The sequence below is a fragment of the Gorilla gorilla genome, chromosome 23, assembly GCF_029281585.2.
Source record: "Gorilla gorilla gorilla isolate KB3781 chromosome 23, NHGRI_mGorGor1-v2.1_pri, whole genome shotgun sequence".
Taxonomy (NCBI): Eukaryota; Metazoa; Chordata; class Mammalia; order Primates; family Hominidae; genus Gorilla; species Gorilla gorilla.
The window spans coordinates 41,982,941-41,996,731 of record NC_086018.1 but is presented as its reverse complement, the minus strand read 5'-3'; the positions used below and the strand labels follow the sequence as shown (position 1 = coordinate 41,996,731).

The 13,791-nt window shown below is 46.5% G+C and overlaps 1 protein-coding gene across 1 annotated transcript in view; it reads right to left on the bottom strand.

Moving 5' to 3' along the window:
• The window catches only part of SAMM50 (SAMM50 sorting and assembly machinery component), a 43,105-nt gene that overhangs the window by 822 nt on the left and 28,492 nt on the right, over positions 1 to 13,791 (bottom strand). The window contains exons 12-14 of the mRNA XM_031005332.3: positions 11,778 to 11,845; positions 6,493 to 6,639; positions 5,329 to 5,470 (exon numbers count right to left, since the gene is read on the bottom strand). Coding sequence (XP_030861192.1) covers positions 5,329 to 5,470; positions 6,493 to 6,639; positions 11,778 to 11,845 — 357 coding nt within the window. The remainder of the gene's footprint in view (positions 1 to 5,328; positions 5,471 to 6,492; positions 6,640 to 11,777; positions 11,846 to 13,791) is intronic.

The window sequence follows — 13,791 nt, the reverse complement described above, 5'->3', positions numbered from 1 at the left end:
GAGGCTCCAGTCACACGGCTGAGAAGTGGCAGGACAGGGCTCCAGACCCGGTTCAGGGGCACCCACAAGCCTTGTTCTTTCCGACACACTGCCATGCCTCAGCCTGGCTGAGAACGCACAGCTGGGGGGCAGCCTGTCCCCCTGACAGCATGCCTGCAGCAGCTCTGTCCGCCTGGAGCCTGTGCATGGGGCAAGGCCAATGCTGCCCATTTGGGACAAGGTGGGCCCAACCTAGGGACCTCAACTTCCGGGGAAAATGATATTCAGAATCCTACACAGCCGCAGCCAGGGCCAGGGAACACAGCCTTTTTGCAAGCTGTGGGCAATTTCTAGAAAAGACCAGCAAGAATGGCTCCTTTATTCACGACGCCCGTGCCCTCACCCAAGCTGAGGATTTGGAGCACATGAACCCCAGCGGCAAGTTTTCCTTTTCCAACCTGACTCTGAGCAAGAAGACACAATATCTGATCCACGAAGAGATTCAAGACAGATACTCACAAATGCTGCGCCGGCCTCCTGCAGGATGAAGGGTGCTTATTAACCAACCCCGGCAGTGCAGTCCTCTCACCAGAAGCCAGGCCTGCGGCCCCTTCAAGATTACAGTAAGCCACATCCATGGCCTTAAAACACCAGAATCCACATCAAAACCTGGGCTGCATTTGTACCATTTAGTTGTGTTCAGATCTGTCTTTATATTGTACACTCTCGGCTCCTTCAAACTAGTCTATACCTACATTCGCTACTTAGAAAAATGCCTGAACATAAGCTAGGAGCTAAAAAGGAAGTCAAGCTCTTGGCATATGTAATTCAGAAAACAAGCGAGCATTCCAATAAAGGCCTGTTCACTCTAAGTACAAACAAACAGATTAAACAACTTCACAAGCATAGGTTTATGCTCAGAGACCACATAAACATGCCACAGAACAAAATACCCACTGCAAACATTCAAAGCAGCACTGCGAAGTTCCACCAGACCAGGGGCAAGCCAGCCTTGGCATCCTCCAGACAGCCCCAAACATCCACCTTCTGCTGTGCACTCCACGCTCTCTCCCTCCCTCACGGCCGCTGTCTTGGTGCAGGGCTCCTGGTCATCTCCCACCTTCTTCTCACCCAGCACTGCCACTGCCAGCACAGGGTCTTGGAGTCTGATGTTCAAAGGCTTCTGACGAACTTGGACTCTGAGGCTGGAGGCCAGGAAGCACCCAGCGTGGGGTCTTTAGGAAGGTCATGCCAACAGCACCCTCGGCGCCTTGCACCCCACATCCCACCACACACCAGGAGCCTCTCCACCTGGCTCTCACTTCCAACACCAGGTGCAGTTCTAGTCATGGGGACCTCAGCAGTGAACAAGGCAGATGAAGTCCTGAGCTCAAGGACACTGGCATGTACGCAAGGGGAAAAAGGTCAGTGGGGCTGGAAGGCAAAGGCGTGGGAGCTCAGGGCCTGGACCTCCCCACTCCCCCTTCTGTTCCTGTAGGACGCGGTTCTGCCCGGCGCCCGCCGACAGCGCACACCTGCACAGCTTTGCTCCTGCCTTTGTTAGCCAGGACCACTGTCCCTGCGTGTCTTCTGCAAGCACCTGGCTGGCTGTCCTCCAGGAAGATTCAGCTCAGGGACCTGCTCCAGGGGGCCCTCTCAGCACCCTCCCCAACAACCAAGATGATCCACTTTCTTGTCTTCCTGCTGCTAACTGTGAGCTGCTCTCCCAAGCGAGCCTGCCTGATTCAGCCCTGTGTCTCCAGAGACCGGACTCCTAAGACACAAACTGACAGAACGCTGTTAGATCCCAGAGACAGTGGTGCCACAAATCACTTGCGACATAACAGTAAGCAAACATCTCAAAACTGTTTCCTTCTTTGTGAATGTCTGAAGTCCTATTTACAGTGTGCCCGCCTCAGTTATGGGGGAAACCCGTGGATAATTTCTACACACACGATACCCCATCCTGCCAGCTATCGAATTTTAGAAATGAAGATTAAATCTGGCAACCTCACCCCAACTTCACGAAATTCCAATATTGATGACCAACCTCAAACAAGGCCTCACACTAAGCGAAAATGTCTTCCACACTCGGGGTGCCAGGCTGACCCTGTTCGGAGCTCACTGTCCATAATAAACATCTGAACAGCTGCCACCTGGCCTGGGGGCAGAGGCACTTCCTTATAGCCTGGTCTTTAAATGTCACGTGCATAGGATGCTGCTTCCTCCCGGAATAAACCATATTTTGAAATTAATCTCTGAAACGTATTTTTTAGATTTAACCTGAAGAGACAGAAGTAAAGCTGAAAGGTAAATGTAACCACTTCATATGAAAATTATTTCAGAAAGGGTCAATTCAACAGAGCTCCTAAAAGCCGCGTTGACTTCTCAGGGCACACTGACACCCAGTGGCTACAAAGAGCACTGCAATGGTGGTGATGGCAGTGTGGGTTGCTCAGACCCTCTCTGCCCGAGACGTGCACAGTGGCGGGTCCCAGAGCAGCAGGGACTGTGTCAGAGAGCGGTATCTAAAGCTTCCCTTGCTCCAACGCCCCTCGAGCCCCGGGCCTGCAGTCAACCACTCAAAACCACCCACTTAAGCTAGGTGTTGGTGCAGCAGCGTCACAGCGCCTCTGGGGCTACCTGCAAGGATTCAAATGAGAACCTGGCTGTTAGGTCAGGGAGCCCAACACTCCCATCTGCAGAGGGAATAAGGGCTTCATAGAAAGAAACTTGCAAAACCAGCCTGGTCTGCTGAAGACGGTAACGGCGTGGAGTTATCTAATGCAGTCTCGCTCTGGAAAAAGGTGCCCACTTTTTCACTTTATTATCTCCAAAATCAGGTGCATCATCCCATCTATGGCTTGTCACAAACTGTTAGCTGAGATGATGTGGAGGGGGAGGGGCAACACCTCCCACAGGAACCTGTTCCCTTGTGTGAGGGGCTGGCCACGCCGGGTGTATCAGCAGCAGAGCAGCCCAGGAAAAATAACCACTTCCCAACCCCAGGCCAGGCGGTGCGCCAAGGGCTCTGCATGCAGTAACTCACTGAGTTCTCCAAACTGCAACAGTCACCATCATGATCGTCCATCCTCTGGGCATGAAAATGGACACCCAGAGAGGTTTTGTAACTCACCCCGGGCCACACAGTCACACAGAGTGGCCAAGCTGGGCCCCAAGCCCGGGTAGCTGGGCCCCCAGGCACACATGCACGCAGCCTGCGTGACTACACCCTTTCCAGCTTGGGCTTTGTGTGGAGAACAGGAGAGGCGTGGAGGGGAATGGGAGCTGGCGGTTGTGGGAGCAGCCACCGCCATCTCTGAAGGCCCTGTCATCAGTAGGGAGCCGCAGCAGCCTGGCAGCCCCTGCTGTGTCCCCAGACACGGAGCAGATGCTGAAGGGCCTTCTGGCAAGAGTGTAAAGAGCAGATTCCGCTGAAGCAATAACCGTAAAGGACCTGAATGACAGACGCAGACTGCACCTGAGAGGCGATGCTCAGAAACACTTGCGAATGCGGCTCCCCTTTACAAAGCACCATCCCCTACATGCTGATGCGGAAGACGGAGAGAGTAAAAATGATACAGCATTTCCTTCAACTGGCACAAACTACAACCTATTTGAAACCGGGTTAAGGCTCCAACAGCACCACCATTTGGTGGCAACATAAAGGTAGACACAAAAATGAAGAGAAAAAACATAGGCTGGGGTGCTGTGAATGCATATACAAAAATAAGAGACAGTATGAACACTGTTGTGGACTGAACATTCATGTCCCCACAAGATTCACATGCTGAAGTCCTAACCCTGACAGGATGGTGTTGATACCTGGAGGCAGGCCTTTGGGAGGTGCTGAGGTGCAGACGAGGTAATGAAGATAGGGCCCTCGTGATGGAATTAGGGGCCGCATAAGAAGAGGCATAGGGGCACTGGCCTGCACTCTTCCTCCTCCAAGTGAGGACACAGTGGCAAGGCTGCCATCTGCGAGCCAAGAAGAGAACCCAACAGCAACCAAATCTGCCAGCACCCTGATCTTGGACTTTCCAACCTCCAGAACTGGCAGAATATGAACATCTGTTGTTTAAGTCACTCTTAAATACTCCATGGTATTTTGTGATGGCAGCCTGAGCTGACTGAGATACACTATAATGAAAACATGTCTGAATCTCTTAAAATTTACACAACACAGCTGGGTGCGGTGGCTCATACCTGTAATCCCAGTACTTTGGGAGGCCAATGCGGGCAGATGGCTTGAGCCCAGGAATTCGAGACCAGCCTGGGTGGGCAATGTGGTAAAACCCTGTCTCTACAAAAAATACAAAAATTAGCCTGGTGTGTAGTCCCAGCTACTTGGGAGGCTGAGGCAGGGGGATCACTTGAGCCCAGGAGGTCAAGGCTGCAGTGAGCCATGATCAGGCCATTGTACTCCAGCTAGGTGACAGAGAAAGACCCAGTCTCAAAAAAAAAAAAAAAAAAAAAAAATGCCAGGCGCAGTGGCTCATGCCTATAATCCCAGCACTTTGGGAGGCCCAGGCAGGCAGATCACGAGGTCAGGAGTTTGACACCACCCTGACCAACATGGTGAAACCCTGTCTCTACTAAAATACAAAAAATTAGCTGGGTGTGGTGGCGCATGCCTGTAATCCCAACTACTCAGGAGGCTGAGGCAGGAGAATCTCTTGAACCTGGGAAGCAGAGGTTGCAGTGAGCCAAGATCGTGCTATTGCACACCAGCCTGGGTGACAGAATGAGAGTCTGTCTCAAAAAAAAAAAAAAATTTTTACACAATGCATGTAAGAAATAGAATTTGTTTCTATAACTGTGTAACTAGCCCTATACCATATTCACCCACGTAACATTTAGGGAATCTTTCCTCAATAAAATAAGGGGTGAAGAAAAGCCAAGAAGGTGGGTTCCTCTGCTGTAGAGAGAGGGGTTCTCAAGATCGCGTCCTCTGTGGTCAGGAACAAAGCTTCACTCACCCCAACTTTCCTAAAGACCCTGGCCTGCAAAGTCAACTGCTCAAAACACTGCCTTCTGTTTTCAGCACACAGGAACCAAATCACCTGTCAATTCCTCCAGCCAGACCCTCGCAGGGGCTCCCACTACCCTGGGAACAATAAGCACAAAGCGCCTGAGGGAGGGGGTGGAAACGCTTCACACCTGCTCCTCCCAACTAGATGGAGAAAAACCCAAAGGAGGAAAATACATGTGTTTTCATTATTTTGCAACTATTTAATTCTCTTAAAATCTTCAAGCTTAAAAGCCACTGACGAAATTAACCACGTCCAAAACAAAATAAAATTACTGGAGAGTGGGATGTGATTGTGGAAAATAATTCCCAACACGTACCTGTCGCCTGTCTGTACTCCCATGGGGACGCAGTAATTAAGTTCCAACCGAGCGATGTTGCCAAGCCTGAGGACAATCCCGGCCCCGTACGACCAGCGGATGCACTCAGCCAGCTTACGAATATGAGCTTTGGGGCCCTCCCCTGAAAACAGAAAGACGTGTGAGCAACAGTGCGTGCCCGTCCTTCCAAGCTCTCCCAGCTCTCCCAGACAAGCCCTGGCTCCCCCTGGCTCGGCCCTGCAGTTGTTTTTAAAGCCAGGCCTAGAGATTAAGGAGGATGCATGAAGTGAGGTTAGGACCCAAGTCAACAGAGGACTTGGAACCATACTTACTCACATCCAGAATAAGCCACGCCTTCTCAATTCTTTGGGCCTGGCATATTCTGTTCCCTCTGCTTAGAATGACTTTTCCCCATCCCCTGACCACCTGGGAAGCCCCACTCTGAGTCTCAGCTTGGAGACTTCCATGCCTTCTAGGAAGCTTTCCAGGCACCCCTATCACCCAGGCATCTGCTGGGAGTCTCTTCTGGACCTGAACTCCCTGAGGAAGGCACCCAATCCTACTCAGCTCTGTGGCCATCATGACTTGTGTATTAAATAGACAAACAGATTTTTCTTCGTAAGTGCATTAGATGATTATTTTTCTTGTATGCTTCATTCGCTCAACCAACCACTTAATGCTGGGCATTATGTTAGCTGTTGTAAGAATTTTTTTCAAGTAAGGCACAGTCTCTAACTTTAATGACTATGTAATCTAAAAAGACAGACATGGCCTGGCGCGGTGGCTCACACCTGTAATCCCAGCACTTTGGGAATCCAGGGCGGGGGGGGGGGGGGGGGGGTGGATCACGAGGTCAAGAGATCGAGACCATCCTGGCCAACATGGTGAAATCTCGTCTCTACTAAAAATACAAAAAATTAGCCGGGCGTGGTGGCACGCGCCTGTAGTCCCAGCTACTCGGGAGGCTGAGGCAGGAGAGTCACTTGAACCCAGAAGGTGGAGGTTGCAGTGAGCCGAGATTGCGCCACTGCACTCCAGCCTGGCAATAGAGCGAGACTCCATCTCAAAAAAAAAAAAAAAAAGACAGACACCTCTTTGTGTACTGTGCTTTTAAACATGAAAACAACTGTACTACAGTGGTTTCTTGAATAGCTCAAGTTTTACCATAGTTGAGGTTGCAGAGGTTTCCTGCGTTGAGAAAGAAGTGTGTTCGGAAAAGTTCTCCAAAGCCACCCTGGCCTGGCCGGAAAGGTAATGGGGTGTAGAGGTGCAGGCCGCCGGCCCAGTACGCTTCTCCACCTAGGTAGTCTCCTAAGCAAAGGAGGGGTGCAGAACAAAAACAAGGTCCGACAAGGTTAACATCACGTTAACTTTCCACAACTTACAGAAGCAAGATTTCTGTCCTGTAAACAACGCCACACAGTGCTGGAGTTTGCAAGCAGCTGTTCTTCTCATTCCTGATACTGATGGCCTCATTTTAAATAATCTTTCTTTTTCTCCTGGTTTGTTTCACACCTTGATTTAACTGAGGAGGCAAACAAAGCCAATGTCGTTGAGGAAGGAATGCGCTCTGTCATTCATCGTATCTGTGAAATGCTTTGAAGAAATGAGTCTCATGACAATAACTTTATCCACAAATGTAGATGACCAAATCACTTCCACCTGCAAATGAAATGCATTATTTTGCCAAATTTTCGAGAGCGCAATAGAGACAAAATGCAGAAAGCGTCTCTGCAGTGTGTGGAGACAGCTGCACACGATTAATCAAAAGGCAGAGGCTGCCTGCCACCCACTGCACAGCGAGACCGGGTTCCAGCTCAGTGTCTCCAGAGAAGAGACGATTCTCAACAGTTCATGACCGCTTGGATTTAGGTTACTTTTGCCAAAGTGTAAGCCTATCCACTGAGAGCATGTATTTGCATATTTCCAAAAACGTTCCTGTCCATTCCATTTTAAACTATAAAGCAACAGAAAACATACAACCCAAAGGTTTATACTTTGTTGCAAAATACCATTTATACAGTGTCTTACTCTCCTCTAATACAAAATGACAGACCATGAAATGGGAAAATACTGATGTCTTCAAAACTAACTTCAAGGAATGAACTGCTGATTCATTTAAAGACTTCAGTTCCTCACAATCCAGAGGAAGAAGGAAAAAAAAGACACCAACATCTCCTTAATCCCTTTCAACACGAGAGCTCTGATGGGAACAGAGAATGAACAAATTGCAGGAGAACAACCTTGTTTTTTGTTTCCCAGAAACCACTCCTCCTCTCTCTTCTTAAATAACTGATTTTATTCTGAACATAAAAGTTAAATATACTCATTGTAGAACATCTGATCAACATAAAGAGAAAAAAATGAAAATATTTTAATTTCTACCATTCAGAAATAAACAGCTAACATCCTGATGTCCTTTCTTCCAGTGGATTATAATGTAAATGTAAAACCAAATAAGCAAGCCAATAAAATGTGGTGCTTGCTTGCTCTCTCTGTGTGTGTGTGTGTGTGTGTGTGTGTGTGTGTGTGTGTGTATATATACAGTTTCCAGTCCTACTTTTTTTTCAGTTTTAATATATTGTAAACACTTTCTCCTAACGCTTTATCTTCCTTGAAAATGGGATTTTTATGCCTGAAAAACAACATAGGTGGACCAATATTTAATGATCTATTTCTCTTCTATTGTCATACTGGTTTCTAACTCCTTTATCATGGACGTTAACCTATGATGAGTTTCCTGGCACAAACATGTATTTTTTTAAGCTTTTATTGTGCATACCCATAGGAAAGTATACACATCCTAAATGTACAGCTCAATGAATTTCTATATCTGAAACACATCTGCCCAGAGAGCACCAGGACCAAGAAACCAAGCACACCCCACATGAGACCTTGCCTTCCCTTCTAACCACCACCTGCTGCCCATACCACATGCAGCCACTGCCCCATCCTCTCACAGCACAGGCCACCTCACCTGCTTCCAAGCTTTATAAATGGGATCTTCCAGGAGGCATTCCTCTGGGTCTAGCTTTTCCTGCCGACATGTTTCTGAGATTTACTCATGCCATCATTCAGCCAGTGGCTGTAACTTGTTCTTCCTCATTAAGGTAGAAGATACCACTAATTATCTGACCATTTCCTACTGTTGATGGGCATTTCGGTTTCCAGTTTCCAGCTTGGGGCTATCATTAATAGTATTATTAACAATTCTTGAACATACACATTTTAAGGCTCTTGATACATCAAACCACTTTCACAAAAAAATTATAGCAATTTACATTCTTGCCCACAGAGTCTGGCCAACCGCACGGAGGTGGTCAGTGGAACACCAGCATGCCTTACTTCTCAGGTAGGTAAAGGCTCAGCTCTCATAGACTCGGCATATCACACTTGCTTATAATAAACAGATGAAATAAAACCATCAAAAACTTAAGTTCCTTTTCTTAAAAATTACACTCTAATGAAGCACTCTAAATACGAGTGAAAAGAAATAATCTATACTTTCGACAAAAATTTATGCAGAGTGTAGTTGTTGCTTATAATGACATAAAAATGGAAGCAACAAAGGTGCTGAAGATTTTAAGAAATCCTGGGTGCAGTGGTTCACGCCTGTAATATGAGCACTTTGGGGGGCCAAGGCGGGCAGATCACCTGAAGTCAGGAGTTCAAGACCAGCCTGGCCAACACGGTGAAACTCCATCTCTATTAAAAAATACAAAAATCAGCTGGGCGTGATGGCGGGCACCTGTAATCCCAGCTATTCAGGAGGTTGAGGCAGGGGGAATCGCTTGAACCTGGGAGGCAGAGGTTGCAGTCAGCTGAGATCACGCCACTGCACTCCAGCCTGGGCAACAGAGCGAGACTCCGTCTCAAAAAAAAAAAATGTAAGAAAATCAGGGGAGAATGTTTAATAATGGAATAATATGCATCCACTTAAATGATGTTTTAAAGTTCCATAGCATGTGGAGATACCTCTGACGGATGTTGCATGTCAGAGACGGTTCCAGGAGTATAAATGAGACAACCTTCCCAGAAAGTACGATAAAGCCCTAAAAGATCTGGCAATTTCACATCTAGAATTTCATATTAAAGTAAAACTTGGCCAGGCGTGCTGGCTCACGCCTGTAATCCCAGCACTTTGGGAGGCCAAGGCAGGCAAATCACGAGGTCAGGAGTTTGAGACTAGCCTGGCCAACATGGAGAAACCCCGTCTCTAATAAAAATAGAAAAATTAGCCGGGCATGGTGGCGGGCACCTGTAATCACGCTACTCAGGAGGATAAGGCAGGAGAATCACTTGAACCTGGGAGGTGGAGGTTGCAGTGAGCTGAGATTGCGCCAATGCACTCCAGTCTGGGCAACAGAGCAAGACTCCATCTCAAAAAAAAAAAAAAAAAAAAAGAAAGAAAGAAAAAATAAATAAATAAATAAAACTTACAGATGAGTACCAACATTCAGTTCGAAGGTGAATACATTGTTTTATAATCATAAAAGAAAAAAAAAACACAAACTCAATGTCCAAAGCTTGGGATTTGGTCTTTAAAAAGATAATAGTGTGTCATAAGACAAAACACGCAGCCATTAAGATGATAAACTTTCTCTCTCTCATTCCTCACTGGGGAAATGCAAAAGGACGCGACCACTCCGGAAGCTCGCCGGGCAGCTCCTTACGAAGGGGAGGCATGCTCTTAACGTGTGACCAAACAACTGCGCTCCCCGGCACTGACCCAGCTGATGTGACAACTTATGTCTCAGAAGCTGTCCACAACAACCTGCGCATGAATGTTGATAGAAGCTTTACTCATCACTGCCAAACACTAGAAGCAACCAAGCTGTCCTTTGGCAGCTGAATGGACAAACAAACTGTGGTACTTCCAGACAAAGGAATATTATTCAGCAATAAGAAGAAACAAGTTATCGGGTCCCAGAAAGACATGGAGGGACCTTAAGTGCATATTACTACGGAAAAGAAGACAACTTGAAAAGGCTACAAACTGTATGATCCCAACTCCCAAACTGTCTGGAAAAGGCAAAACTCCCTGGATAGTTCAAAGACCTGTCGTTTCCAGTGGTCTGGTGGGAGGGATGAAGGGAGCCCAGGATTTTTAGTGCAGTGAAGCCACTTTGTGTGATCCTGGAATGGTGAACGCAGGTCATCATGCATTTGTCAAAGCCCACAGAAGGTACAACACTAAGAGTGAACCCTCATGTAAACTATGGCCTTGAGTTAATAAGGTTATCATATTGCTTCACCAATCCTAACCAATGAAGCATCCTAACACAAGGTGCTAATAATAAAGGAAGCTATGGGGGTTATACGGGAACACTGTACTTTTTGCCCAACTTTTCTGTAAACCTAAAACTGCTCTAACAAATTAAGCCTATTAACTAAAATATAGTTATAGGATGTCAATAATATGAAATATGTAGCTGTTAAACATGGCATTTACTCGCATAAAAATATACTGTTACATTTTTATGAGAGGTGATGAGAGAAATGGGTTTAAAAATAATACGTAGGGGCCAGGCGCAGTGGCTCACATCTGTAATCCCAGCACTTCAGGAGGCCAAGGCGGGTGGATCACGAGGTCAGGAGTTCAAGACCAGTCTGGCCAACATAATGAAACCCCGTCTCTACTAAAAATACACAAAAAGCTAGCCAGGCGTGGTGGTGTGCGCCTGTAATCCCAGCTACTCAGGGGGCTGAGGCAGGAGAATCGTGTGAACCCGGGAGGCGGAGGTTGCAGTGAGCCGAGATCGTGCCACTGCACTCCAGCCTGGGTGACAGAGCGAGACTCTGTCTCAAAATAATAATGATAATATTAATAATAATATTTAGGGGTTGGGCCCAGTGGCTCACACCTGTAATCCCAGCACTTTGGGAGGCTGAGGCAGGCGGATCACGAGGTCAGGAGTTTGAGACCAGCCTGGCCAACATGGTAAAACCCCATCTCTACTAAAAATACAAAAATTAGCTAGGCATGGTGGCGGGTGCCTGTAATCCCAGCTACTTGGGAGGCTGAGGCAGGAGAATCATTTGAACCCAGGAGGCGGAGGTTGCAGTGAGCTGAGATCGCGCCATTGCACTCCAGCCTAGGCAACAGGGCGAGACTCCATCTCAAAAAAAATAATATGTAAACAAAGGAAGAGTAGGAAGCACATGTCAAACCTGCAGGGAACAGACAACAACACGTTTACACATGTTCTCTCTGGGTAGGACTGCGGGTCATTTTCACAGAGTTTTTGCTCAGATATATTTTCTCATTTTCCTACAATTCTCTCAATAAATGTTCTACACCTGCTACATGGTAAGTTCTGTGTTAGGTGCTAATTCCACCACCGTGAAAGAGGAATGTCTATTATCGCTGTAAGCTAATAACAGGTACATGGTTTCCAAAGTGAGACGCGAGCCTTCTAGACTTGGCGCCGTGAGGGGAAAGGACAGACCTTCGCTCTGTGGCCCGATGCTGTGCATGCTGAATCCGCGGACGCTTGTGGGTCCCCCGAGGTAAAACCTAGGACAAAACGGCACAGGTCACAGGAAAGTCAGGAGGTGAGAAACGACATGACACACGGAACGCGTAGGAAACACATGTCAGACTCACATTCCATACTAGATTATTGACAGCATTTTTACAAGGCAAAACCTTTGAGAAAGACCAAGAGGGTGCACACTACAGGGGAATTTCATAAAAATCTCAACACCTAAGGAGACACTGCAAACTTTGGAGATGCAGGTGAGACACAAGATGCCAAGAAAGACACTAGGAGAGAGGGGCAGGGCAAACTGTCTGTCACAAAGGAACTATCAGCTGTCTGTGAGAATTCATGATGCAGTTCCTTTTCATGGCGGGCCTCCTACTGGCTCACAGTGCGATATTAAGCGAAGAAGAGCAGGATACAAATTATTTAATAGTATAATCCCAATATTACAAAAAGGGTGGCTATAATACTAGAAACAGACCAAAAAAGAATTCTTGTTAGGTTTATAATTTTTAAATATGAGCTCCTCTTGTTCCCTAATGAACTGGATTGTCACACTCTCACCAACCATATCTGAATAATATGAAAAGCATGAATTAAAAATTAATTACATAAAAACCCATCCACTTTCTGAAAAATTGAACAGCATATTAGAACCGATTTTAATTATGATAATTACTAAAAAACGAATTTAAATGACAAGAGAAATTCTGTGTAATCTTTCCAGCCAAGAGGCAGCCAAGGACACAACCCCGGCAGGTGCCCTCAGAGCCCTCTGACCCTTGAGGCTGCGGGAGGCTAAGAACACCCGGCAGGTCTGCAACAGCACAAAGGGAACAGGGCGCGGCTTTTTCTGGTTTTCCTACCACATGAAAGCCTTTATGAATTTTTTCATTTTAATTTGAGTTTTAAAACCTATAAATATGTTTTTACTACTTGGGATTTCTAAGCAAGGCTTTTCTGAATACCCCATTAACATGAATTGCAAAAACAGCAAGCTTCATTTTTAAAGAAATGATCAATCAGGCCAGGCGCGGTAGCTCGCACCTGTAATCCCAGCATTTTGGGAGGCTGAGGTGGGCGCATCACCTGAGGTCAGGAGTTAGAGACCAGCCTAGCCAACATGGTAAAACCTCGCCTCTACTAAAAATACAAAAATTAGCTGGGCGTGGCGCCGGGTGCCTGTAGCCCCAGCTACTTGGGAGGCTGGGGCAGGAGAATAGCTTGAACCCGGGAGGTAGAGGTTGTAGTAAGTCGATATCGTGCCACTGCACTCCAGCCTGGGTGACAGAGTAAGACTCTGTCTCAAAAAACATACATAAATAAAATAAAAAAGAAACGATAAATCATACATTTGAATTCAAATGATCCAGGATGCATATAACATAACGAGTGAAATGGTTCTGCCTGCTGCATCCCAGGCTCTGGGGTGCCCACCGTCACTGTTTTGGTGGCTGGCTTCCCAGGCCCTCGGTGCTACACCTGCATACATGCTGGAAAGGGATCCACTAAACATATTCATGTGCAAAATGTTAACTTATGAACACATATCTCCTTATTTTTAATAACTACATAGATCTGGAATGGTTGTGCTAGAATTTCACCATTTCCCTACTGGGGAACTTACATAAGGCAGTTTCAAATTCTTTGCTATTCATCAGCAACGCTACAATGGACATCCTTCTACACATAAATCTTTACACACTTAGAAAAGTACTTTTGTAAATTAGATTCATGGAGTTTTGTGAAACTGTTAGGATCCAGAGTTTATAAACCTAAAATTGTTCTACTTCCAAACCACCATCCAAAAAAGCTGTACCAGTATATTTTAACTAATGCAGGGTTGAAAAAAAAAGTTTTTTTGCCCTAGAGGACAATGATTAGTATTTTGAAGCAACAAGTACAAGTTCATACCCTGCTGGTAGGGGTATAAATTGCTGTAAGCTTCCTAAAAGCAGCACCCAGCAATACTATGAGT